The sequence below is a fragment of the Empidonax traillii genome, unplaced genomic scaffold (genome assembly GCF_003031625.1).
Source record: "Empidonax traillii isolate 1590-97213 ecotype Southwest subspecies unplaced genomic scaffold, ASM303162v1 scaffold172:size1107868, whole genome shotgun sequence".
Taxonomy (NCBI): domain Eukaryota; kingdom Metazoa; phylum Chordata; class Aves; order Passeriformes; family Tyrannidae; genus Empidonax; species Empidonax traillii.
Genome location: NW_020955365.1, coordinates 124,760 through 152,398, shown reverse-complemented (window position 1 = coordinate 152,398; position 27,639 = coordinate 124,760). Strand labels below are relative to the sequence as shown.

The window sequence follows — 27,639 nt, the reverse complement described above, 5'->3', positions numbered from 1 at the left end:
AAGTCATCAGAAGAGAGTGACATACTGGTGTATATCCAAGGAACTGAAAAATTTATGGAAACTTAAAAGGTCTGCTGAAGAAGAGTGTGAAAAATTGAAGTTTTAGCAAATGCATTTCCTTGATTAGGGAAGGCACTTGCAGAGCAGCAGAGCATAAGGTTCACTGGCTTACTTCCTTACAAGCTGTGTATCCACTACAGGTGGAATTTATCACTCCTAATGAGGTCTGTTTATTGGTCCTTTACTTCTGGCTGTGATGTTTAAATTTAACAGTGGAAAAAATCAGAACAGATGACTCTCAGAAGACCCCTTCACTGCAGTATTTGTCAAATATATTTGCAATATTCTGTAATGTAAATGTTGACTTCAAATGACTGATCATAGTCCTATATTCAGTATAAAAAGTTTTGTTTCAGAAAAACTGCAGTAATAGGTTGTCTTTTTAATAACATTTAGAACAATATGCAATTTGCTAGTAGTGACTGAGCACAGAGTTTTATGAGCTGATCTTTAGAAACCAGTGAAGACTACCTGAATGAAAATGTTGAGGGAAGATAATGAGGTTGTAAGGGGAGACAGTAAAGGGGAGGAAGAAGTAGCTGTTGGGTGTTTAAAGGATTGCAGCAATTGAGAACTAGCGTGCTAACTGCAACCTGCAGAGCCAAGCATTGTTTTATTTTACAGACCCAAATAGACGTGTTACAGGAGGGGCCATGCAGCTTTCCTTCAGCTACTTAACAGTGGACTATTACCCATTTCACAAAGCAGGTATGAAAGTTAACATTTTGTGAATTACCTCTGAATGTAACTATTTAGCTTGAATACTAAAAAAAATTGTGTTTGTATATATTCAGCTTAGATAATAATGCTCAAAGCATTTGAAATGCACACCTTTTTATTTCCTTTTGTATGCGAAAACAAACAACAAAAGCAACAACCTGGAAACCAGTTTCTGTGAATGAGCTGTTTTCTGCCAAATGCTTTTCACTGTTCTGTTTGGTCAGCAAAATGGTGTTTACACATTTCTGACATGAAAAGACTTGTGTATTGACAGAGGAAGGCAGTATGTCATATTGAGAATTCACTAACTGGATATTTGCAAGAGTCCATCTGCTAGATTTTTTCACATAAACAAGTCTCTTATTTATGTCCATTTCTGAGCAGTGTTTTGCTTTTTATTTTGCTAAACAAGAATCCCAGAGCAGTAGAGGTTTTTGTCCTTTTATTAAGAATTGGCATTAAGCAAATGTTAGCAATTTCCAAAGAAGTATTTCTTATAAATAATTTCTAGTATAAATCTAAAAACTTTAGAAGAGACAAGATACATGTTACAAAGTTTGTGACAAGACAGTGGAGAAAGCCTTGCTAAAGCTGAGGTAAACAATGTCCACTGCTCTACCCTATCTACCATCAAGCCACTTGCCTCTTAGTAGAAGGCTGTAAAGTTCCCCAGGGATGACTTCTTCATAAATCCAGGATTATTTGGTCTTTTGCCCTCTGTTACCTTCTTCCATTACCTTCTTTGAGATGAGGCTGACTGGTGTGTTGTTCTTTTCATCCTCCTTCTTGAAGATAGGAATAACATTCGCTTTCTTCCAGTCCTCAGAAACCTTTCCTTTCCAAGATAATTCACACTGGCCTCCTCATGACATTGGCCAGCACTTGACATCTCTCAGCACTTATCAACAGAACAAATGTTTCCTAAATTATTGCTCTTCTGTGGAGGGGAAGACTGCCAAAGTTTTCAAGGCCTGGGAATCCTGAAGGCAAGTGTTACCAAAGAAGGCATTGACTGTCTCAGCCTTCTCCACATTGTTTTTCACCAGGTCCTCCATCCATTCAGCAGCAAGTCCAAGCTTTCACTACTCCTCCTTTTGCTTATGATACACCTATAATGCTTCTTATTACTCTGAATTCCAGGTAGGCTTTCCTAACACCATCCACCATATTCTTTTTGGGTAACCTTTTTTTTTTTTGATGCTGCTTCCGCATATTGTACAGCTCCTAGTTCATCCACATGGGCCTCCTTGCACATTTTCTAGACTTCCTGCTTTTCAGGGTGGACCATTCTTTGGCTTCAAGATGATTCTTCAGCCAGCTCTCCTGAACCCTACTTCTGTCCACGTTTATATCCCATATTCTTTCAAGGAGGTCAGAGGCTGCTCTCCTGAAGTTCTGGGCTGTCATTTATCTTTGTCTCATTCCTTCACCTCAGAATCCTAAACACCACCTTGTCATGCTAACTGCAGCCAAGGCCACCCCTGACCTTCATTTCCCTGACCAGTTCTTCCTTTTTTTGTGAGAATTCTGTCCAGTAGAGCACATGCTCTCTTTGGCTCCTTGATTACCTGTGTTAGGAGGTGGTTATCAATGCACTTTCAGAAATCATATGGATTGCTTGTCTTGGTGTGTTGTCCCTCCAGTAGATGGTGGTGTGCCTAAAGTTCTTAATGAAGACCAGAGTCTATGAACATGGTACTTCTTTCAGCTGTGTGAAAAGGGCCTCATCATCTTTCCAATCAGATGGTCTGGAGCAGAAATCCATCACATCATCATCCTTGTTGGTCTCTCCTCTAATCCCAACCTGTAAGCACTCAGCTGGCTGATAATCCATCTCAAGGTTGAGCTCCATTTCCTCTCATCTTGCCCTCCTTGCACCTTGACTTGTGCTTCCCAAAAGCCCATGTTCATCATTTGCAGCCTTTCAGTTGTGTGTGTGCTGCCACACGTCTGTGATCCCAGTGAGATCACATCCCTGCAACTGCATACATATTTGTAATTCCCTTGCTCCCATATGTACCTCATGCTGCATGTGTTAGTGTGCAAGCACTTCAAAGAGGCAGCTGCCCAAACTGACTTCCAGAAGGGTTATGAGAGCTTTCCCTGTGGTGTTACTACACTGAAGTCCTGTAGGTACTTCAGAGTTTGCGTGCCTATGCTTGGGGTGACCCACTTTAGTCCTGTCTTGCAGAATCCCAGCTTCACGGGCTTCAGTTTAATGCATCTTTGTCCTTTTGTTCTTTCTGGTTTCTTCCTTGTTCCTTTCACCTCTTCCTTAGCTATAAAGATGTGAATAATCCCAAAAGACATCTATGAGGTAGTAGGGTGGGGAAAAATATCATGTCTTGTGATAAGTCCCTCCCTAAAAGTTTCTTCCATGTTGAAATATTTGCATTTAGACTTGATATCACATTTTTTTTCTAAAAACATTTTCCTGTTTTAATAGCAACCATATCTACTCATCCCCAGTGTAAGTATCCAAAAGCTCATTAAGTCCCAAATAAAATAAGTTTTCACATTTCAAGAGTGATGTACCAGCTGGTACAAGTTATTTGTATTGCATCCTTATTATTGAACAGGTTAGCAGAATGTCTTTACAGGGACTGTTTGAAGATATCTCAGTTTCTTTCAGAGGTTTGAATGCTTGACCAACATGTTGCAAATGGAACCAGAATTGGAAAAAGGAATAAAAGAATTTTCATTTGGCTTGATTTTTAAGGCTGTGTGTGCTGCAGCACTGCTTGAACTTACCCTGTTTGTGTGCCATAAAGGTGCGAGAGAACTAAGACAAAAAGAGTATATTTCTGGAAAGGGACCAGGAACTTCTTAGGACACAGTTCTGGCAGGGAAGATGAGCTTGGAAAAAGTGGCAATGATTACATCATTCTGTTACTTGCTCTCATTTTTTTTTTTAATTAAACGTTTTTTGCATGTTCTCACATATGACATTAGTGTGTCATCAAATTCCTCTGAACTGCAAATATTTGATGATGTTTTGAGTGTTAGTGTTGTTAAAAAGCAGGTGGTAATATTATATTCTGAGTGATTTTGTGAAGTACTGAGACTTGTGTTAATGTAGTATATAACTTCTGTTTAAAGTCTGTTATGACTTCTGTTGTCTATAATTACAGCATGCAATGAGCTTATATTTTGAAGAATTGTGAAATAGTGGAAACTTGTCATCCTGTAAGAAGAAAACTTTCAAATGAGTTAATATTTTCCCTATTCCTCTTCTTTGCAGGAGACAGCTGTGACCACTGGATGCATTACAGTGATGCCACTAAAACCAGAAGTGGATGGGCTGAAGAATTATTAAATGAATTCAAAAGCAATGTTGAATTGCTTAAGCAGGCTGTGAAGGATCAGGTTGTAGATTCTCCTCCCAAATCACCACCTGATGTATCTCCCCAGAACCTACAAACAGGTACTTTGTTTGCATCACTAATGCTCTAATTCCATGAAATGTTAAAACTATTAAAAAAAAAAAAAAAGTGTTCTTTTCAATGATTCCATCACTATTCTTTCCTACAGGCAAAGAACAGATACCGAAAGGAGCATCTAGGGCTTCCTCTGTATCTTCCCAACAACCAAAGGGCAAACTGATGTCTAGTCCTATTGTGGTTAGACTTGCAGATTTCAATATATATCAGGTACATTTCTTAAAGTTAGTAAAACCGGGGCTACTTCACCCTTCACTGTTATCTAACTGTGGTTTTTAAGGGACAATTATGAAGCCCTTTGAAATTAATGAGTCAATGCATTCACTATTGGGTTAGACCTTTATGGACCTGTTTCTGCCTTGTTAAAATTGGTGGGTATTTTCTCAATGACTTTAAATTGTGGCACTATCACATATGTTTTGAATCCTAGTTCTACTGTTCCCCAAATAATGAATTCGAACTTTTAAAAATTGATCTTTCCATTGCACTATGTTAGGTACCAAATATTTTAATATGTGTTTTTGTATACCAGGCTTTTCTTATTGTTATATTTTTCAAAGTGCATTAAAAAATATTGAGAGTTTTTAAATTAAAAAAATTTTTCTTCAGCTCCTCCCTCCCCTGTGATAGTTTGAGTAGACCCTTCAACCATTTCCACCCCCTCCCCTTTGTTAGAGGGAGTAGCTTTAGTTGCTGGTTGTGGTCTAGATTCACTCTTTGGAGGCAAGTGAAGTAGAGAAGGACTATATCTGTTAGGCAGAATGGTAGTGATATGAGAGGATCTACTCTAAATCTCAGGCCCTAAAAAAAATGCTTAGTGTGTGCCCTTTGTCGTGATTTCTACTTGCTCTTGTTCCAGTTTTCAACACATTTTTTCCATATCGCTTCTGGTATCATGGGGGGTTGCAGCTTGCTACTAGAAGCCTTCATCTGGGTTTGAAGTGGTTTTATAGTTTTGTTTTGTATTGTTGGTGTTTCCATTTGCCTTCTACTCTTCAGATGCTTGTCTCTTCCTTCTCTACACATTTTCAGTTTTTTTTTCAGAAACACATTTTCAGGTTTTTTTAATTGTCATTATTTCTGTGCAATTTCCAGTGAAACTCATTCAAGTAGGCATCATCATATATTCAGTATTAGTACACTGGGTAATTTCAAACTAGCAGTTTGACCTACTAACTGTTGAATGAAAGAGTTTTGTTTTGACAACATACTTTTTAAACTGGGATGCATTCAAAGCAATTTAATGCATATTAAATGCTGATTTCTACATGTTCCATAATTTACATTGTAAGGAGACAGGAATGGAGGATTACTGTTCCATAGTGTTTTGATTCTGCTGTGAAGTAGCCCTTCAGGCATATCCACACATATATGTGTGCTTACACATATCTCTGCCAGGTGCATGCTGAACACCTTGCCTAGCATGCACTTGAGAGCTGGCCTGTGTACTGGAATCTGTCCTTACGACAGTACAAGGACTTCCTAATATGTGTGTAAGAAATTTATCTAGCTTATCTATCCCTTATCATCTAGATATGGGATCCTTTGGGACAGACTGTATGCAAACACACTAAATCTGAGCATAACTGCTTAAACAGGAGCTATAGTGTTTGCAGTAAAGATAATCAGATCATTCTAGGCTTCTGCTTTGAAAGTGACCTGCTACTTCCTGCCTTCTCTGAAGGAAGGGGATCTGATACCTTTAAAACTATATAGTTTTCTTGTGAAACTGTTCTATGCAGATTGCTTCTGCTACAAGGCAACGAGGTGTTTTGCATTGTCAGCACTTGGTGTTGTGGTTGGGGATCTACAGCTGAGAGCAGTGGAATATTACCCTACTAGGGACAGTACCTTGCAGCTACAAATGCCTAGTGATTCATAAAAATGTACTATATTAATGAAATCAATCTTTTATCTTTTACAGGTTTCAACAGCAGATCAATGTCGTTCTTCCCCTAAAACTCTGATCTCTTGCAATAAAAAGTCACTTTATCTTCCACCAGAAATGCCAGCTATTCATATTGAATTCACTGAATATTACTATCCAGATGGAAAGGACTTTCCAAGTAAGACTTCTCTTTTTTTTTTGTACCAAAGTGTAAATTTTGTGTGTTACTTTCACCTTTTTGAAGCTTAAAGCTTGGAAATAAGTAATAGCTTTCTAAAATGGAAAAAAACCCACAACACTGTTCCATTTCCACAGTGCTTGCTCCTGGCAGACTCCTAGTAATACTCCTTTTTATAAACATGGTTTGTAAGTCTGGAAACGCAGCATTTTTACTGGCACATTAATTATTCATTCTCCAGCATCCATATACTATTTCTGCAGTTTTGCTGTCTGACTACATAAAATAACTCGAACTATTGCGGTAGTATCTAAGATGCAACAAAGATCTGCTGGAGTTATTGTAGGAATGTGTTCTGGGGCTGGTTCTGTTTTATATACAGAAATGTCAGTGGATGTCCTGGGAATGGGACTCGAGGACAACAAATCTCTGTGGTCTTGCCCTTATTCTGTAATGAGGACATTCTCTCCGTCTCATCAGACTTGATTCTATTCTAAAATTAGTTTTTACATTCAAAAATTCAGTTACTTGCTTGGAGTGAGAGAAAGAAGCATCACTTCAGGTATCCCCTAACAATTTATTCTTCCTTGAGACTAAAGGAGTGGGTTTGTGTTCTTTCTCTGATGAAAATTACTGATGAAAATGTAAGTCCACAACTGTTTAAAAAATAAACAAAACCTGACCCATAAGCATTTTACTTATTCTCATAGTTTTGTTTTCTCTTCTCTTTTAGTTCCATGTCCAAATTTGTATGGCCAGCTGAATGCTTTACAGTTCACCCTGGATGAGAGAAGTATTCTTTGGCTAAATCAGTTTGTGTTGGATTTGAAACAGAGTCTTATTCAGTTCATGGCTATGTACAAGTTAAATGACAATTCAAAATCAGATGAACATGTTGATGTTAGAGTGGATGGACTAATGTTAAAGGTATGCTCTCATTGAGGAACGTTTTGTGGTTTCTCTCTTATTCTAAAAAGCTGTTAGCAAAGCAACTTAAGGGATAAATACACCAATGAATGAACAATCAACCCATGCAATAAGCCACACTGCTCTCAAAAATTATGCAGAGTATGATGGTTTGAAAACAGACATCTGTCTTCATCTATGTCCTAGGGGTGTTTTGGTTTTGTATTTGAAGATGTGAATGGGAGTATTAACAAAATATTTCCCTGTGTTTGCTGAACCTGACAAAGCAGAAGAAAAAAAAAATTGAGCACTAAATGAAAATAACTGGTGAAAAAAGTCATATTTTTACTCCATATTAATGCAGGGGCCCTCTCTTGTTCCTCTGCTTGTAGTGTACCAAAAGTCTTTCATCTTGTTAGTGAACAAGGGTAAAGAGAAGTAAAAGAACAAGAGCCTAGAGCAAGGAAAGCAGTTTATCTGAAGGTTTATTTCCTTTTCCAAAACCCATTCTCACTGTTTTCTGTTTCATGCCGGCTGTTGACTGTAGTTCAGGTACACAAGTTCTCTGTAGTCCAGAGGAGTGATGCTTGTTAATGCAACTGAACATCAAATTTTTGCTTCCCTTGTATTTTCCCTCTTTGTAGAAAATGAATCATTGAGCAGATAAAATTCCCACCCTCCCTCATCCCCCATTTGCATTGGGTATTTCATTGCATGGTTTCCAAGATTCAGAGGTGAATAAAACGAGTCTTTTCAATGGTGCTCACAGGAGAGGTTTCAAGGGTTCTAAAAAGTCAGTTTATAGAATACAGAAGTTGGCATAAAATATGTTACCATTAAAACTTTCATTAAAAATATGCAAGTTAAATCAAGTACAGTTTACTGAACTATTTTGATGGTTTTTAGGAGTTGGAGCATATTGTTAGTTTTGTAATGAAAAAGTTATTATTATCATCATCATCGTCAGATAATTGTCAAAAATACCTATTCTGTATTCTGCAACATTAGGAATATTAGCTGCATTAGCACAATTAAGTGTTTCCTTTTACCTTAACATAGAAATAAAATACTGTAGTACTAAGTGCAGTGAAAAGCCTTATTTGACAAATCAAATTGAACTCCAAATTTTAATTCTCTGTTTTTCAAAGTTTTAAATTTTTCAAACACTTAAAGAAACTTTCTACCAAGCTGTTTCTGAGTTGAAGAAATTAGACACTTCAGCCTAGTGGAGCTGAACTAAATTTAAGACCTTCAGATAAGAAAACCCTGAGACCCTTACATTCTGTACAAACACTGAGGTTTAGATGCCACAGTATCCTTCTTAAAAATGAGAGAAAAAATAAATCATAGACTGTGAGCCTGACTTATCCCTGCTCTCATAAAATTATAATTACATTCCTTTGTTTTAGCTGTCATGGCTATTATTTTGTTTCTTTAATTGTATACCTTCTTAAGCCACATTTTTCTAATTAGATAAAATATATTTCTCCCTTGCAGATCATCATCCCATTTGAAAACAAATCTGAAATACATAAAGATCAACCTCGTGCACTTTCCATTCAAAGTTCAGAGATGATTGCTACAAATACCAGATGCTCACCAAACTGCAGACACTCTGATCTAGAAGCTTTGTTTCAGAACTTCAAAGACTGTGAATTTTTTAGTAGAACTTTCACCAGTTTTCCTAAGTCCCAGAAAAATTTTAATCTTTTGCATCCAATCTTCCAGAGACATGCTCATGAACAAGACACTAAAATGCATGATGTTTATAAAGGTTATATCATCCCAAAATTGAATAAATATGCGTTAAAGACATCTGCAGCTACTGATGTTTGGGCTTTGCATTTTTCCCAGTTTTGGATAGATTATGAAGGAACGAAAAGTGGGAAAGGCCGACCAATAAGCTTTGTGGACTCATTCCCGCTTTCACTTTGGATTTGCCAGCCAGTAAGATTTGCAAAGTCACAAAAAGAGCTTTTATCGTATAATCAGACAGCTTTGAACATTCCAAGAAGTGAATCTAGTGATCTTGCTAATAGATTGCAACGTAAAAAACTTCTAAAGGAATATTACAGCACTGAGACAGAGCCCTTGACCAATGGCATTCAAATGTCTGAGACTTCAGGAGTGCTTTCTGAAAGCTCTTCCTCTGATGCAGATGTACATGTTCTTGTCCATGTTCAAAAACATGTAAGCGTGCAGATCAATCACTACCAGTATCTTTTTTTGCTGTTTCTCCATGAATCTCTTGTATTGCTCCTGGAAAACTTAAGGAATGATGTAGAAGCAGTGACAGGAAAACCTGCAAAGCAAACAGATGTCTGCATTGGGATCCTACTGAAAAGTGCAGAAATAGCCTTACTACTCCATCCAGTGACTCAGGGAAACCCTTGTAAGTCTCCTGTTGTGGAAGAAGGAAGTCCCGTGGCATCAGAACTCTCCCCTGTGGGAAATGGGGAAGCTCTTACTTCAGAGAGTAAATTAGTTGGTAGTAAGATAGTGGAAGCTGGTATTACTAATTTTAATTATGTAAATGACTGCAAGCCTCTGAATGGTGAAGTTAATAAAGGAATTTTAATAGATCCTCTTTTGTTTAAATCAGACAGTAATACGGATTTTCAGAAAGGAATGTCATTTTCAGATGATGCATCAGATAAAGGTTTGGGAGATACAAGTGAAGGAGGAAGCAGTGGACTTTTTAGTAGAAGTGATTCAGAGGAGGTCTGTGGACCTCTAAGTGAAAAAAGTAGCTTGAATCCTAGGGATTCAGTGTCCATTCTAAATAAGAGAGAAGATTCTACTGAATTTTTCATTGATAAAGAGGATGACAGAAATATATTCTCAAATAAGTTAAATGAACAGGAAGGCACAACTGAAGGCTGTCCTAACCAAGTCAATGACTTGGAAACAGAAACTGCCTTAGAATCTGAAGAGCTTGAAATCAACAAAGACAAAGTGACTTCAGTTAAAATGTTTGCATCCCAGTCTTCATCAAGGTATAGAAGATTTAATACTAAATCAGTTTTCCTACTCTTTGACAATATTTAGCAATCTTGTTGGCCACATACTTCTAGTACTTTTAGCAGTCCAGAAGTGAACATCTAGCAGATGAAAATTTTTAAAGTACGTAGAAAGATATGCAGTATCCAGCATTCAGTGAAAGCGAAAAGGAAGCGTTAGTTAATTGATTTAAACTATTTACTTTCAGTTTAAATGTTATAAAATATGTATTGAGAAAAGTATTAACACGAATACCCAGAGGAATGCATGTTGTTTCTACATTTAGTTCTTTTTCTTGTCAAAGGATATTGAATAATCAGATTTATTTTTTTTATATCTTGCCTGGTTTAGAGCAAGTTGTTTAAGTAAATTCTATGTCTTTCCTTTAATTTGAAATAATACTTTCCTAATATTTTTATATTTTAAAGTGCTAAGCCTAAGGAACGCTGCTCATCCAACCTCCCTGCATTCTCTGTTTCTTACAAAAATATGAAGAGAAGTCCATCACAAGTCTCCCTGGATACCATCTCTATTGATAGTATGATGCTAGAAGATCATTTGATAGAGAGTGATGGAAGTGACAGTCAAAGCTTTCTGGAGAAAGGTAAGTAGGTTTAAAAAAATATTTTTAAGCAATACATGAAAATGTAGTTTGTAACTAAAATAATACTCAAAAGGATTCTAGTCCAGCAAAACCTGGATACTTTACAAGACTATTTCTGTTGCCTTCACCAGTCAGTAATACTAAGTATATTCACCATACATCATTTCAAGGGAAAATAAGGTGTGCTACTTAAGGAGTGCTACTTAACACTACTTAATTTTTTCCTCTCTTGAGGAGAGTAAGAGCATTGAAATGCTGTGTTGCAATTTTGAATTAAGCAGAACTTGTTCCCTGCTTTACTTAAAACCCATTGCTTTGACTGCAAGTATTTACTGGTTGTACCCTGAATCAGTATTATGCTTGCAGTGGTAAAGAAGCTTTCATTTTAAATGTAGATGAAAAAGAAATGGATTTTCACTAATACTCACCATGCTAGTTATCAGGCAGATAGGTTTGGTAGTCTCCTTACAGTTTGTTCCTTAAGGAGCAGTGCCTTGCTGTTTACTGTCTAACAGCATGTATTTGTCCAATTTTTGCTCATCTGTCCATCTAGTGATTAAATAATTTTCCAATGTCAGGAAATAGAGCAAGAAGACCTTATTGGTACCACTTTTCTGATAAATTCTACTTTGAATAAATAATGACTACTCTTTTTCTGTAGGATATCTCTTCAGTCTAGAGCAATAGTGAGAAGACTGCTTCACTTGCAAACCTGTAATATATTTGAATTGTAGAAGTATTCCTGTATGTGCTTATGTGGGAGTATGCCATAAAATATATTTTTCTTTTTAAATAACCTTTACATGTCTTTTTAGCTTGTTAAACAGTATTTAACTACAGGTTAAGTCTCCTTTCTAGTTGCTTTCTAGTTGTCAAGGAAACAATATCATGATTGCTCTAATAAAAATATTTGTAGCTTATTTCTCTAAACATAAACCCACAAATATTTGCTCTAAAGGCACTGTGCAGTATTTTAGATACACAACTTGAAATCTGTAACCTTTTTTTTTCTGCTCAATCAAGTTTATATTTGATTTGGAAGATTAAGAACTACTCTTCACAGTTTTTTAACAATGCATGCAGAGTGCTGTTTTGATTTTGTCACTATATTCTGCTTTACTTGTATAGCATCTAGAACTTTGAACTCTGTGTAAAGAGGAATGGATTTGGCTGTTCAATCACAAATATTTGTTTAATAAGCCATTCAACTCATCTTAAAAAATGAGTCAATGTACGCATACAGTAACAAACACTGACTTTATTCTTAATGTAGGAATGATTCAGGTTATGCTATGCTAACTTTCCATTTTTTCTGATGTATATATGGAAGGTATTACAGCCACAAACTATCAAAGCCCATCAGAAAATGCCCATGAAGGAGGCACAGTGATTGAAAATTGTGAAGGGTCATCTCCAGATGCCATGAGCGCTGCTTCAGAGAATGCCCATGAGACCAGTGAAGAAATGGTAATATTGTACTCCATTAGAATATATGCTTTATTAACTTATACCTTAAAATAGAACTAAAATGATTGTTTTAGAGGTGATTTTTTGACTAGTTTTGGCAGCTTTTGTTAGTGCATTATGTGAGCCTACAGATCTAGTACACTTGTGTTAAGTACAAATGGAGATTGCAATCCAAGTTACATTGAGCAATCTCTTTGTTACCTTCTCTATAACCACTGCTGAGAAATGACAGCAACCACTTAAAAATGTCAGAAACCATTTATGCTTTAGTTGAATGATATTTAAAATGAGCTTTTTATCATCATTACCATGTATAGGTAAGAGAAAGCACCGTTAACTCTGACATATCTAATATGAATTTGTTTCCTAAGCACTGGTAGCATTTTGTAGAATTTTCAAATAGAGTGTAATAAGGGTGCTGCGGGGCCAGATCAGAGATGCCTCTTGTCCCAGGATTATGCCAGGACAATGCCCAGAGTTTAGAGAAGGTTATAAGACTAGCCATGTAGAGAGAGATTCCTTGCCTGAAACACCATGCAGGGTCAATTTTTTTCATCTGCCTATGTATTTATTCCATGCTGATCCTGGTCCTAATCAATGCTTCTCAAATTGTGTTCTATCAGTTAAGGTCATGAACTGGAAACCTAGGACTATATGGGCCCAAAGGAAGACAGTGAATTTACTGAAATATCTTGCATGCTTGCTGACTTATTTTCCTTTTCAGTAATGTTAGTCATGTAATCCTACCTTTGCTTTAAAATATTTGTGGATTACTTTCATTTTTTAAAAATAATTAAAAAAACACAGCTCACTTGAATTATTGGTTCCTTTTAAATGAATTCTCAATCACCTGTGCATATAGATAATATGGAAAAAACATAATTCATTCAGATTGTTATGCAAATACATTTTAGCATATTTTTCTACCTGTAGACTGTAACTAAAAAGCCATTAGAAAAATAAGCCCAAAACAGTAGTAATGATGATGGACATGCACCTTCTGATACCAAAGCTAATTTAAAACTGACTTCTTTTAAAGAAATACTGCCACCCAATAAATATAGAAAAAGGGCTGACTACTCTGCAGATAGCCAAAGTTTAGTACCCTCTCCTGGCTCTTTAACCTGGTCTGATTCAGCACCACAAATGCTTGGTTGTGCTTGTGATATGGGTAAAGTTGAATGCAGCCTTAGGAAATTTCAGGTGTCACATAGATCATGTGCTTCTCTGTCAGAGTGGGAAAAGTCTGTCTCACTTCGTAGCTTTTCTAGCCAATTCTGAATTAGTGTCAGTGGGTTATAAATACAAGTGTCTGTCTTTGGACAATTGAATATTATGAAGCCAAAATGAAAAGAAGAAATGAGAAAACGTTGTGCTTTTCTGTGAGCAAGGATTTTGGATACAAAGGGATTTGTGACAGAAAAGGTTTAGACAGACCCTAGAAAAAATAACCACTATAAATTCATTTTATAATCTTATATTGTTTTATCTTGGCTTTATTGACAGATGTCTGTTGTGGTTTTTCAAGTATTTGGTGTTAATGGTGAAATTGACATCAGGGGTGAAGACACAGAAATATGCCTACAGGTCAACCAAGTGATACCAAATCAGTTGGGAAACATTGGTGTTCGACACTACCTGTGCAACAGAACTATTGGTAAGAACTACCAATTTAGTGTTGTGAAACAGAAGCTGGAAATAATTGTTCTAAGTAAATAAAAATGCAAACACAGTTTTATAGTAGTTCAGTAGTATCCCTTTTTATGCTGGTTTAGAACTCTGATTTCTTTCCTGCTTACCATACATTAAAAGAGAAGAAAATAAATAAATGGAACCGTTTATTTATTACTGTGTGGGTAAAAAAAATGCATTACATTGAATTCTGGTCATTAGTTTGCTTTTTAAAAAATGAAGTCGGTTCTATTATGTGCTGGTTTTGGCTGGGGTGGAATTAATTGTCTTCATAGTGGCTGGTAGGGGGTTATGTTTTGGATTTTGCTTTCCCTATTAAACTGTCTTTATCTCAACCCACAAGTTTTCTGGCTTTTACCCTTCCTGCAGTCCTGCTGGTGAGGGAGTGAGCGAGCGGCTGTGTGGTGCTTGGCTGCTGGCCGGGGTGAAACCATGACGCGTTACACTGCGTTATTGTTTTGTGAAGGTGGAACTCCCTTATGTCCCTAATAATACTTTGCTTAATGTACCTTTGTTTGAAGAGCTGTTCCTTTTTTTCAAGATCTGTTTTTCTAGATTAAATTACACCCACAGTTTAAACAAACTTACAATATTTGGTTTAAGAAAACTTTAAAAATTATTCTCTATTAGGAAAGACTAGCTGAGGACAGACCACCAGTTTGGTTTGGTTTTTTTTTTGAAGGGGTGGTGGTGTTTGTTTTGTTAAACTTGATAGAAACACAGAGTGTAGTTTCCTGCCAGACATTTGCACAACTAGATCAACCAGTGTATTGTCTGAGCTGTTCTTGGGCATGAGTGCAACATATACATTCTTTGCCAGAAAACCAAGTTCTCATACAGTGAGGTTCTTTCCTTGGCATGAAGTATTGGTGTGCCACTTCATGTCTCAGTTTTCTTTGCTCTCCTCTGCCAGCCTTCCACATGGATTGCTGGTTGCCAGCTCTGTTGCACCACAGGGTTTTTGGGCAGATCCCTGATGCACCTGCTTCTAGTTCATCTCTTTTCCCAGGAAATAGCTGTAACAGCTGTTGGCTGCCATGTTTTATTTCAACCTTCTAGCAGCATGGATTTTGTTCAGGAGGTCATGCTTCAGCTTCAGAGGTGCCACAGCCTCTGATGCCCAGGCTAAAGAACCAATTTACTGGTCAGCTGAGCTGTTGCCAACAGCTGCTGCCTGGAGCAGCTGTCCCACCATATTGTATTCAAGTATCAGGGCAAGTAGGAGGTCCAGCAGGGAAGACTTATGGCTGACCTTCTGTTCTTACAGCAGGCAGATTGATTTCTGGTTATCTGCCATATCTTTTGTAAAAGCTATAGGGAGTAAACAGTATGAACATATCACCTTCCTGCTCTCGTGTGTGCTCTACAACTAGAACCTGCTTCCTCCGGTTTAGCTGATTATGAGAGGCTTATGCCCTGGTTGATTATTTTGTAGACAAAAGGTTATAACATGATTTGGATCCCCAAATACTTCCTTCCTCTTTCTGATGGGTACCTGAATGGGTGGGCCAACACAACTTTTTTTTACCTTGCTGGTCACTCTTGATTCTGTGATGTACATCTCTCCACCGTAGGGGTGTGCTTTCTGTACTGAGTCAGGAAATCTTCTGCAGCCACTGCTGCTTCCCATCTCCTACATTTATTCTATTAGAAGAACAAAGGGGGAAAAAGCTTGAGAATCAGATCAAAAGAAAACCATTTAAATGAGTTAACAGTAACAAAATACCATTAAAAGAACAAGGGAGCAAATGTGTATGATAATATCCCACTAGAGGCAACTCTTCCTCCATGACATTTAATAAAACTTAAAGTGCTGCATTAACAATTGTAACCAGTAAACTGAAGAACCATGAAAAGCAGTGAATACTCAAGTTATAATTACAGTCTATGAAGGTGTTCTGGGTGAAAATAACCATTTAAAACCTACTATACTGTTAATGCTGTAGATGTAGAAAGGGAAAAATGTGCCTAAAATCTGGAGTAAGTTGAGGGCAATGTGGCAACCCTGCAATTCCCTGCAGGCCTGGATGCAGGATTATGCCTTTATCAGATCTTGTCTGGCAGCAGTAACAAAAGAAAGGGGGATGGAATGTGGAAGAGGTACTGTGGGAAGGATAGTGCTTTTACTGAGACCTTGACATGCTTGTGAGAAGGGAACAGCAGTTCATAGCAGCTTCCAAATTGTTTAACGCAATTTTTACTCCATCTTCTGTTGACTCTCCCCTTTCAAATAACTAAGATTGGCTTAATGACTGAGATTGAATGTGTGATCTTTTCCTCTGCTGTTTTTCTGCACTTTGGAGTCTCCCAGCAATGAAGCAGGCATTTTCTGGTGCAGAAATGTTTAATGCACATACTGCTTATTTCTTTATCTGTATTTGTGGGAAGAATATAAATCCTTGAGGGAAACAAGTTTTCCCAAACCAATTGCAGAGATCTCTTGAACAGAGTGGTCATTGTTCTTGCATCTGGAGAGTTGCCCTTCTTCTCCAGGACTGTTGGTAGCTTATTTGCTTCTGTTTGGGCTAGAGCCAAAAGAAGTGCCTGATACTTGCAGTGTGGGTATTTTTTTGTTAGGTTGGGTTTTGAGGTGTTTTGTTGTTGTGGTGGTTTGGTTTTTTGTTGTTGTTTGGTTTTGTTTGTTTTGTTTTGTGTGGGTTTTTTTGGGGTTTTTTTTGGAGGAAGAATATGAGTTTTAGCAGTTCTTAAAATTTGGAAGGACTGAAGGATGGAGTCACGGCTGCTGGTGTTGTGGAAACCTCTATTCACAGAGGTAACAAAGGGAAAGATCCTGGTTCACAACAGAGGCTGAAGGTTCTTGTGTTCATTTACAGTTCTTCTCATTGGTTTTTTGTTGGCCCAGACTGACAATGCGTCTATCTGCTCTCACTCTAGTGTCAGTAGATAAGTGCATATGTCCTGACTCACTGCTGTGCCAGGTTGTCCATGAGAACTGGGCACTATACAGAAAGAGGAACCCAATTAATCTACAGATATGAAAGCAAAATAATTACTTTGTCAGGCTGCTGTAGCTCTAGGCGGTGTCTGTTGCATGCTGAATTGACATAATTCAGTTGATTTTACTTGAATTAGTTTCTTGAGTTATCTTTCAAGTTTCAATGCTTGCTTTTGTATAGTTACTGAGATTATGGTTTTTGTCTTACAGATAATTTCTATAGGTTAGCCATCATAGTGACCAGATGACTTGAGAATCCCATGGTGTAGTTTTGTCTGGTGGTGAACCTTCTTTTTTGTACAAGAAATGGATACGACTTCCCCCACAGTCTGGTTACCTTAAATTATTGTATAACATATAATGTAACAGATTTTTTAAAATGTTTTTTAGAACTTCATAGTTGAATGTTGCAGTTGTCCTTACTGATTCGAGATGATGAAATTAAGAAACTGCCAGGGGTTTTTTAAGGTTCAAATCTACTGCCACTCAAAAAAATGGAACTACGTTCTCCATCTTACTGCATTGCTACTTATGTTTTCTGAGTCAGGAAACTCAGCCTTTCCAAGAAAATGTTTGCTCTCCTGAGAGAACTGATTGAAATATTTTTGTGAATTAGAATTTAAGGAATTAGTGGAAAAGTACGCAAAATAGTTGCTTTTCCATTGTCAAGGCACCAAGGAAACACAAATTTTTTGTGGATGGTGATACTGCTGCCTTGTCCGTTCTGTTGTCACAGAGAGGTACTAGTTCTTGTATGTATTCTTAGTTTATTTTTTGTACTTTGAAGTAACATGCTTGGAAATTTGCTCTGAAGTTGTGTATTTGCAATGCTGCCTATTGCGGATAATACTTGTAAAGTACTTTTTGGAAAGCCAGTTTGACAATAGAGACAGAAATAATTACATCATAACTGCTTTTTTTTGTACATTGCTAAATTTTAATGCAAATTTGTTTTCCTTTTGCAACAGGTTCTGACTGTAAATCTGTGGCTGGACCTGTTAAGTCATCACCTGAAATTAGTCTGAGATGGGAAAACGGTCCTAGTGCTGTAGTGCATTCACTGCTAGCTGTAAAAAATGGTTTTCTTCAGTGTCATGTGGAGAACTTCAGTGCTGAATTTCTAACATCTTCCCTTACAAACATTCAGCATTTTCTAGAAGATGAAACTGTTGCAGAAGTGATGCCTATGAAGATAAAAGTTTCTAATGCAAGGATTAATTTAAAAGTATGTTAACAATGAGATATTTGGCTGCATTTAAAAAACTGTGTTCTTATTTCTTTGATGATAAACTACTAATCTGGATACAGTTAACTTCAAAGAAATTGCTATCATACTCTGGAACGTCTTTAAATAGCACTAAAACAATTTAAAAATCCATAGATTTGGTTAGCTCTGTGGTATGCCTAGAGGGGAATTATCTGCATGACCAAGCTATTTGTATGAATTAACATTTTATACTTCTTCCTCCTCTCCCAAGTCTCTCTTGTAGAGTGACAGTGTCTGGTAATTCTGTATGTAAGGGATACCAAGCTTCTAGAGGCACAATGTAGGTTTTCCTGGTCCAGCTTTTTTGCTCAGCAAAGTAGTGGTTTTCTAATTGCAAGCCATGGATTTTAACAGTCATTTCGTTCTCCGGCTTGGAGGATAGTTCTTGCAATGAAAGTTCAGTACAAAAGAAGGAAAAAGGTTACAGAATTCCAGTTCAAATCACTTATATACTGTGTCTTACAACCCAGATTTCATGTTCTGCTCTACCTAGAAACAGATACTAAATAATGCAAGCTTTTCTCACCGCTGTAGTTTAAAATAGCAACATTAAGAGGACACTCCTGCTAAACTCTCCTAGGGGATTTTCTTTCAGCCACGTAAAGGAGATAATGAGTTCTGTACTGCACAACCATTGAACATAAAGATAAGGACACTTTTTTGGGGGGTGTGGAACAACAGTAAGACAAAGAAACTGAAAGAAAATTGTGCTATCACTTTGGAAAGTAATTATCACCCATATAAACTCTGAAAAAAGGGAGGACTGGAAGAGCAGCTTCAGTTCTACATCTGAGCCTAAGGCCTTGATTCTACTAAGATTATTCTTGATTGGAAGGACAATTGTTACCTCTATCCTGTTCTATTCAAACTGCATCAGTATTCCTTCCCTCAGTGATACAGCCTTTCCATCCCCTGAGGATCCTTAGGCACTCCTAGAGAGATGTTTTTACTACAGGATTAGCACAACTACTTTGTTTAAAGAGCTGTGGATCTGTTCCTCAGATTTCAGTGTATCACAAACGTGAATGCCCAAATGCAAATAGTCATTTGCATTTAAAACCAGGATCGTGTTGGGTTATTGGCAAGAAGGCAGACTTAAGCAAAATGTTCTTGAGAAAGCAGCTGCTTGAGGTGGGGAATGTACATTAATAAACTGGCAACAAGAGTCTCCTTGGCAGCAAAAACACTGAAGTGCACTCGCTCAGCAGTGCACACAAGGCATGGTGAAGTTATTCATGACGGTTGACAAACTGCAATTTGACATACAGATGATTGATTTCTATATAGTTGTTGGGTAATAAGGAGTGAGAGGATATGGTTCAAATGTTTGCCGTGTTGTCTATTTGATATAATGTGTTCTTCTATCGTTTCTGCATGAGACAGTGCAGTGTGTTTTATGGCAGGGCAAGAATTTAAGAAAGATTATTTTCTTGTGTGCATTTTCTACTGCAATCTTGATGCTGTTTCAAGAAACTTTGGAAGTTATATCTCAACATCTTTGTTGGTATGCATTTAATGCTGATATGTATAGTTTGTGATTATATTGTCTGCGTTACTCTGCTTGACAGGGATAATGGACTATAAAGACTTCCTAGGGAGACCCCAAAGAAGTAATTTGTGAAGTTCCTCTTCTGTTGAGTACAGTAATATAACTAAAATGCAGCTGGTGGCATCCCAAGCTAAATTCTAAAAAGACAAAGTCTGCTCAAGAGTGATAGCTCTACCCATTCAGTCCTTAACTAGTTCAAGGGAAAATCAGATACTATATAGTGCAGGCTTCTTATCTCTGACTCAGAAGGCTCCTGAGCTAAAGAATGTCTTGAGTTGGGATATAATCTTATTGAGATGCCTGTGAAAACACTTTGAAGTATTTTAGTCAGACTATATATTGAGTTCAGCAGACTTATTCCACAGATAAATTTGAGCCTTTAATACGATCCCTGGGGGAAAAAAATGGAGGCAAAGTTTAGTGGAGATCCTGTTAGAAAATTCTACTCTGAAATGTTCCCTTTCAAGTTTCATTAAATCCACTTATGTTTAAATGAACATCCTAATTAGCTATTTTGATTTTCTGGTAAACTCATTTTTGAATACATGTATTTTTTTAGGATGATAGTCCACGTGAAAATCTCAAGGCATTTGAGGTGGTACCCATAAAGCTGCATATTGACATACTCTGGATAGAAAGAAATGATGATGGCACTTTTGTCATTAGAGGTTTGTATAATCCTGCACCTTCATATCTCAGTTTTGTAATCTTACTGTTATTTCCTTTGTGCATACATGTGGCTAATAATGAAAAGGTAACTGATGATAATTTGTGGAAGCTCTTGTTGCTAGATGCCTTAATTCTAGGTGTTGTCACATAGAGGAAAATTACCTTTTGGAACAGTATATTGGCTGTGATAACCCACAGCTGAATCTACCTGAGAGAAATAAAAATATGCATACAACATCATCAGGAAATGTTTCATCAGTGCATAGCACTTCATCATGATAACTTTAGGGTTCCTTTGAGTAAAAACCAAAAACAAAAAAAAAATTCATTTCTTTACAGATTATCAGAATGGTTACCATCTTTGTGGTTTTGTGTAATATTTATTTTGTAAATAAAAGACTATTTAAGAAGTGCAAGTAGCAATTTCCAGTTCTGTGTATCACAGTGCTGTCCTGGCAGCAGGTTGCACTGAGATTTGCGTTTAGAACAGTGATTTAATATTGTACTTTTCATAGAACGTGTATGTGCTTGCAGGATTGGGGTTTTTTTACATGCATGGGCAAATACTAAATACTCATAACAAGGCAATACATATAGAGCTGGAACTTTACTGTTGTCTTTCACAGATATGTCAAAGAATCATAATCTAGGTTGGAAGGAGCCTCTAGAGGTCATCTGGTCCTACTCCTAGCTCAATGCAGGGGCAGATTAGATCAAGTTGCTCAATGCCCTGTCCAGGCAAGTTTTGAGCATCAAAAAAGGATACCACAACCTACCATAAGTAATCTGTCCCAGTGTTTGCCACTCTTACGGTTATTTTTGTTTTGGTATTGTGTAATTGGAATTTCCTTTGTTGCAGCTTGTGTCTATTGCCTCCTGTCTACCCTCTCAGACAGAGGTGCTTGAGCACTTGCCAAGCACCTCAGGGATGTCTGGTCCACCTTCTCTATACCCTTCCACTAGGCAGGCAAAGGTGGCATTAAGATCATTCCACAGCCTTCTCATCTTCAGATTTGACGAGTGCATGTTGCTGGGCCCCTCATTTGTACATCATGTGCTCTTGCCACAGTTATGTTGGTGGTCCTCTGCTGTCACTATCTATACTTTCTCACACTAGGGAATCCAAAACTGGATCCAGTATTCCAGATGTGGTCTCACTGGTGTGGGTATTGGGGAATAATAACTTCCTTCATCTTGCTACCTATACCCTTGCTAGTACAGCCTGCATGTTCCTGGTTTCTGTTGTCAGAGTTCACTGTTGACTCATGATAAAGCTTGTTGACCAAGGCCTACAGGTCATTTTGGGCAATTTTGCTTTCTGTCCAGTTGGTTCCTAACCTGTAGCAGAGCAAGAGGTTATGGACTCTCAGCTGCAGGACTTCACACTGGCTTCAGCTCAACTTCATGAAGCTCCAGTCAGTCCATCTCTCCAGCCTGGCCAAGTTCCTCGGAAAAACAGCTTTGCCCATCAGTGTGTCAGTCACCTACCCTTCAATTTGGTGGAGTTCACAAAACTGCAGGGTGCACCCACCCTTTCATCCAGGTCCCGAATATGTTAATCCAGCAGTATGCAATGTATTGTATGACTTGAGGAAGGCTGAGAATGTATGACTTGAGAGGCTGCAGGGTGATCTTAATGCCCCCTTCATCCACCTGATGGGAGGGTATATCAAGGATGGACCAGACTTCTCAGAGGTGTGCTGTGGCATGATTTGCTTGTATTTTAATTTTTGCACGTTATCTAATGCATTGTGTGAGTTCTTAAAGATGTTCAATGTATTTTGCTCATCTTTTTATACTACACATTGAAAGTTTCGTAATATAGTTAGAAAATAGTTTTAAGGTTTCTTTTAGCTCGTATTTTTTTCCCTTTTTGCTGAAGTGCTCTGATCCCTATACTTGTCTTGGACTGCTCAGGTACAGTGACTTCAAAGGCATAGGTCAAATGCCATCTGCACATCAGTGATACATGTCTGTAGTGCTACATTTTTTGAGTTCTCATGTGGGTGTGGTGAGAGGAGGGGGTAATGAACAGAAAACTCTTGTTTTGAAGGAAATGTTTAAAAAACAAAACAGTCACAGAGTATTTTTTAGACTACTGAGAACCCTGACCCTCACTTCTCCTCTTGTTGTACAGGAGTGTATTTTAACAGATATTATACTACACTTCAGTTACAAATGCTAGAAAGTTTCTTTAATGCTAAGTAAATAAAGTTATTATCTAATTTAAAAACTTGATCCTGCAGGTTTATCTCACTGTGTCTTCAAACGTAAATGCAGTCTTCAGAGAGACATGCAGACAGTATATTAATAGTAATATTAATAGTTCTCAAACTTCTCATTATTCAGAGTGCATATTCTGTGGTAAATGTGTTTATTTCCTTTAGGCTGGAAGTTACATATTGCTCCTTCCCTCCTTCCTTCCTTTTCTCTAAAAGGTTATGAGTTTTATTTTTTTTAATTCTTAAATTTGATTTTGAGAGGTAAATATAAAAGCACTTAATATCATAAGTATATTTGGTTTAGGAGTTTTTTGTTTTGGACTGATAAGATTCAATCTTAAAAAAAATTTGACAAAACCCCTATGCACTATTTCTGTGATACAGATAATCAAAAAGTAAATGATGTGTCAAAGATGAATTCAAGCAGTGAATTGCAGCAAGCAGCGGAACCTGTTGGACGTAAAACAAAGGACCAAGCCACGCAGATTACTTGTGAAATTCCCAGGCCTTCTAAATCAAGCAGGGATTCAGATGACTTCCTTAAAAATGAGGTATTAAGAACTGATTTTTTACTTCCCCCTGCCCCCTCAAAATCATCTTACAATCCTTAATCATCATAACTGTTAGGTTATCTGGGGGTGGGATATACTTCTGTTTAGAAATCTGTTTAAGATGGAAAATATGGATCACAGATAATACAGTATGGCTCAGCAATTTAATACTGCTTTCTAAATAGGGTAGTAATACACTGCACACCGATTCTTTTTCTTTACATCAGAGAGAGTTCTATAAGGGAGTTTTCTTCTCCCCATCTCCCTCATCCCTGTGCAACACAACTGCTAAACACAAGGGACTAGGCTGTTTAGTTTACTAATCTATCAGTCATATCTGGGTTTTGAATTGATGATGACAGAACACATCCACACATCCATTTGGTTTTCTACTGGGTAAGAACCTGTTCCTGGAGCTCAGAACCTGGGGTCATTTCCACTCCACTCCAGAATGGAAATAGCATAGCTAAAACACTGATTATCCTGCCTTTTGAGCTAATTGCATCAACTCTCTCTATACACTCATTGACTGGGAATCAGTTGCAATTGACTCAGCCCCAGCAAGCCTCGGCCCAGGAATGAATGTGAGCATATGGTATTTTAAAGTTACTGTGATGGAAAAAGGTGTCAGTATGCAGGAATACTAATAGCTTTCTCTTCTCACCCAATCATTTCAGCTTATTGAAGAAAATGAATGTCTCAAACGGGAACTAGCTAAAGCCAAACTGGCTCTTGCTGAGGTCCAAATGGAAAAAGATGCCCTGCTTCATCACATGAAGAAGATGAATGTTGATCATCAGTAGGACAGTGTTCTGGCAGTGCAAGAACATCAGAACTTCAGGTGATCGTGGCATCTAAAATACTGTCTGTAAATCACTTGAAGATGTGGTTATTTTTTTGGTCACAGAAAAAGTTTTCTCATTACAAAAAAGAAATGTTTGTGAACTAGGTACTATTCTGAACTTTTCATTAAACGTCGTAACTTTTTTCAGCTCATTTTAAACTCAATTGACTTTGGAGAAATCAGTTTGTACTGTACTTTATTAATTTACAAATGAAAAAAATCGTATCATCTACTTTTATTATTATCAAAGGAAGTGTTATTTTTAAAATGTTTTCTGAAAAGTGGATGGCTCAGCTGTGAAAGAAGGTGTACCACATGTACCACGCCTCACTAACAAACTGCACCTCTGTTTGTTAAAGATATGTTGTTTGATTGTTACCAGAAGGTATCTATACAAGATGTTACATTTGCACTATGATGATATGGGCTAGATCCTCTAGAATAGTATAGCTACTGAAAATTAAAATACCAGCCCTAAACTGGCCCTAAATTCAGTGTAATTTGCCCAGAGAGGATTTTAAGAATAATCCTCTGGTGCTACAGACTTCCCTATATTGTTTCCATATGTGCTCCTAAAATACCACAGTAAATGCTGGAGAATTTCAGTAAGAGGGCATACTATTGGGCTTTCCTCCTGCCTGAAGGTCCACTGTATCTGTACAGCTGATATAATTTAGACATACACACTTTTTACTTTTCCTCTCTCTGTGATGAGGATATAGCCCTGCACTAGGATCCAGCCCTTTGTGACAGGTGAGCTTTGAGCCATTTTGTATGCACGTCTGATTTCTGCACAACTCATCAGACATGCCCAAGGATTTGGTTCAATGTACTTAAATATGTAATGTCAGTGCTTGTGAGGGGGGAAAATCCTACAGGGATTTATTAATTGTATATTGCTTTTTTTTGATAAAAAAGCTGTAGAGAATCACTTAATTACCCAATGAAATTGTGGGATTACATGAAATGTAATTATACAGTTTAAATTATGGGTGATTTGTACAAATTGAATAATAACTTTCAGCTAAAAACTGGTACAGATGGATAAGTAAAAAAGCACAACACTGTAAAATAGAGAATATAAGAGTGTGCTTCTAAACAATTTAAGAAACAACATATAAAACTATAGATGCCTGTAAGAGATTGTCTTTGCTAGAAGTAAAAATAACTAGTGACCTTGAATCTGACAACTGAAAATCTTTTAATTGCTACCACAATTGTTTCTGCTCCTTCGGATGTTGGATGGAAGTTGTGTTTGTAGATATGCAGGCAAATTTCCTGAAGTATTTAGTATCCTGTAGTTTGACTTTGGGTATGCAAGCTGTCAAACTAGTTTTAATTAAAATGATTTTCATTAAAACTTTTTGAAGGACACATAATTTGCACTGCTGAAAATAGTTATTGAAAGTGTGTAGATTCTAATGAAGAACTCTGTGGAAGAACTGGTTCAGGCACTATTTTAAAGCCTGCCTTATGAACCCTAGTTGAAATTCCCCTTAATGCCCATGGAAATTTTTATTTTATTATTCTGAATAAGATGAAAAAATATACATACAACGTTTCTATAGAGAAATTAAATATTTGTATTTCAACAGTTATTTAAGACAATACAGTATTAAATAGGAGTGGTGCAATTTCACATAATTACATTGTCAGATTCAGGGGAGTATTTCTCCACTGGTTTAATTCTGGTTGGTACTATTAAAGTAATTCTTACTTGGTTTATCCTTGCCAAGATCTAGTTAGAATTATTCTGAAGAAAGGAATGTATAGAGCGCTTAGTAGCATGTTGCTAGAATATTACATTGAAAATTGTCTAATTTTTAAAAAGAAATAAATAGCAATATCAAATGCCTGTCTTTATTACAGCACAAGCTAATACCTGCTTCTTTTGAGAAAAGCCAAACAGAAATCAAACTCAAAACAATAGCCCAAACCAGCCCTTCTCAGATGTTGAAATTCAGGGTATCACTTCCTAGCACTTGGTTATAACTGAATACATTTCTACTTCATGGCAATTTTGCAGTAATGAGCATCATATGTGCACAGTTCAGAAGAGCTGGGTGTGTTTGGCTGTGAGCTTGACAACACTGAGAATGATAGTACTGTGCCACTCCAAATGAGTTTTGCTATTGAAAAATATGCAGAGGCAAAGTAATAAATTAACTTTTGAAAGTGCATTTAGGTTATACTAAACATAGCTATGAAAAGCCTCAGATTAAAAACAAAAAAAAGGCTTAATTCATCCTCAGGGCTCTGCCAGTGGACATAACCTCCTTAAGTCCCAGATAGGAAATGTTGTGCAATCAGTAGAGCTTCTTGAATGAATCACTGCTTTTATTCTGCAAAGAACTTGGAGAACTTCAGTGTATACTGCAAACTGACTCCAGAAGTCCTGCAGACAAGCTGTTAGCAAGTTTTATTTTATATTTTTTGGAAATTTAAACTGGTCTACACTCATTAGCTTGTTTAGAAATCCTGTTTTAATGCCTAATAAGGCTTTCACGTTAGCTCACCTTGAAGAGGCTGAGCCCTTTCCCAGGCTTGTTCACTGAATCATTCTGGCACACGCTGTTCCAGTTCTCACTAACTCTTACCATTGTTGGTAAGCACCAGTTTTAAATCAAAATTATGTGGCTTTACAGTGTTACTTATAAAAAGCCTGTTAGAGAGGCAGCTTTGTGGAGATCACACCTGTTCTCTGATGTCCCTGTTCCCTGGATTAAGCCGACCATGGCTGTTGGTGCAGGGGACCATGGCACTGGCTGAGAGGGAATTGCCTTTCCCCTCCCCCACCGCTCCTGCCTAAGTCCTTTATTTCCCATCCCTTTAGCCATGTCTGTTTGTACACTGCCTCCCTTTGGAATTTACCTGGGAGTCTTAAACTGGGATCACAATCGATCTCTAAAGGATAACTCCTAGCTACAGAACACTTCCTACAGTCTGACATGATAATGGTTACCTTTATTCAAAATAATTTTATAATAAATGTAAGGGGAATGTGATAATAAAGGTAAAGACTTTATCAAGCATCTACAATTCCAAGAGTACAAAATGTATGTAAGGTATTGCAGAAGCAAACTCCCCACAGTGACCAGATTTCAGGTAAGTAATGATGAGGAAAATGGTTTCTGTATGAAAAAAAAGTGCTTGTCTAGTTCTTAAAACATTCATCACAAAATGCTTGAAGTAGATTTTCAGCTCACTGTTGCCATCTGCAAACTTTAAAGAGTACTTCAGATTCCAATTCAGCTGTTGATATAATTCAATGTCTTCTTATCTATTGTAGGCACAGAACATGACCTTGCTAATATGTTAAGTACCAATGAAATTGTGGGCACTTGCTGTGAAATTCACTAATTCATCCCTCACAGTAGGAAAATGAGTTTTTGACAGCCCTGCAATACAACTTTATCTTTTTTTAATTCCAACCCCTGCCACTTCACTTTTGCTGACTAGCTTTTGAATAGCGGCCCCATTTCCTCTGCCTGGGTGAAGATACCTGTCAGTGTGAACCTAGTGGCAGGCTCTGTAGTGCTGAAGCACATCTCTCATGTCCTGAGGCTAACACGTGGTTTCGAGTGGTGCAGGCACCAAACGCTGTGTTCAGCTGCACTCTGTTTAAT

General features: G+C 37.4%; 1 protein-coding gene across 4 annotated transcripts in view; it reads left to right on the top strand.

Annotated features, from left to right (window-relative positions):
• The window catches only part of UHRF1BP1L (UHRF1 binding protein 1 like), a 51,591-nt gene extending 25,707 nt beyond the window's left edge, over positions 1-25,884 (top strand). For 3 of the 4 annotated variants that reach the window (XM_027885825.1, XM_027885826.1, XM_027885828.1), the window contains 13 exons: positions 685-768; positions 4,022-4,204; positions 4,312-4,430; positions 6,145-6,286; positions 7,020-7,213; positions 8,690-10,188; positions 10,621-10,796; positions 12,127-12,263; positions 13,770-13,920; positions 17,880-18,136; positions 20,287-20,395; positions 23,003-23,169; positions 23,847-25,884. In XM_027885825.1, the coding sequence (XP_027741626.1) occupies positions 685-768; positions 4,022-4,204; positions 4,312-4,430; positions 6,145-6,286; positions 7,020-7,213; positions 8,690-10,188; positions 10,621-10,796; positions 12,127-12,263; positions 13,770-13,920; positions 17,880-18,136; positions 20,287-20,395; positions 23,003-23,169; positions 23,847-23,972 (3,344 nt within the window). In that variant the 3' untranslated portion in view covers positions 23,973-25,884. Of the gene's footprint in view, positions 1-684; positions 769-4,021; positions 4,205-4,311; positions 4,431-6,144; positions 6,287-7,019; positions 7,214-8,689; positions 10,189-10,620; positions 10,797-12,126; positions 12,264-13,769; positions 13,921-17,879; positions 18,137-20,286; positions 20,396-23,002; positions 23,170-23,846 lie in introns of those variants that run through there. The other variant, XM_027885829.1, reaches the window with a different exon arrangement.
• Positions 25,885-27,639: the final 1,755 nt, after the last annotated feature.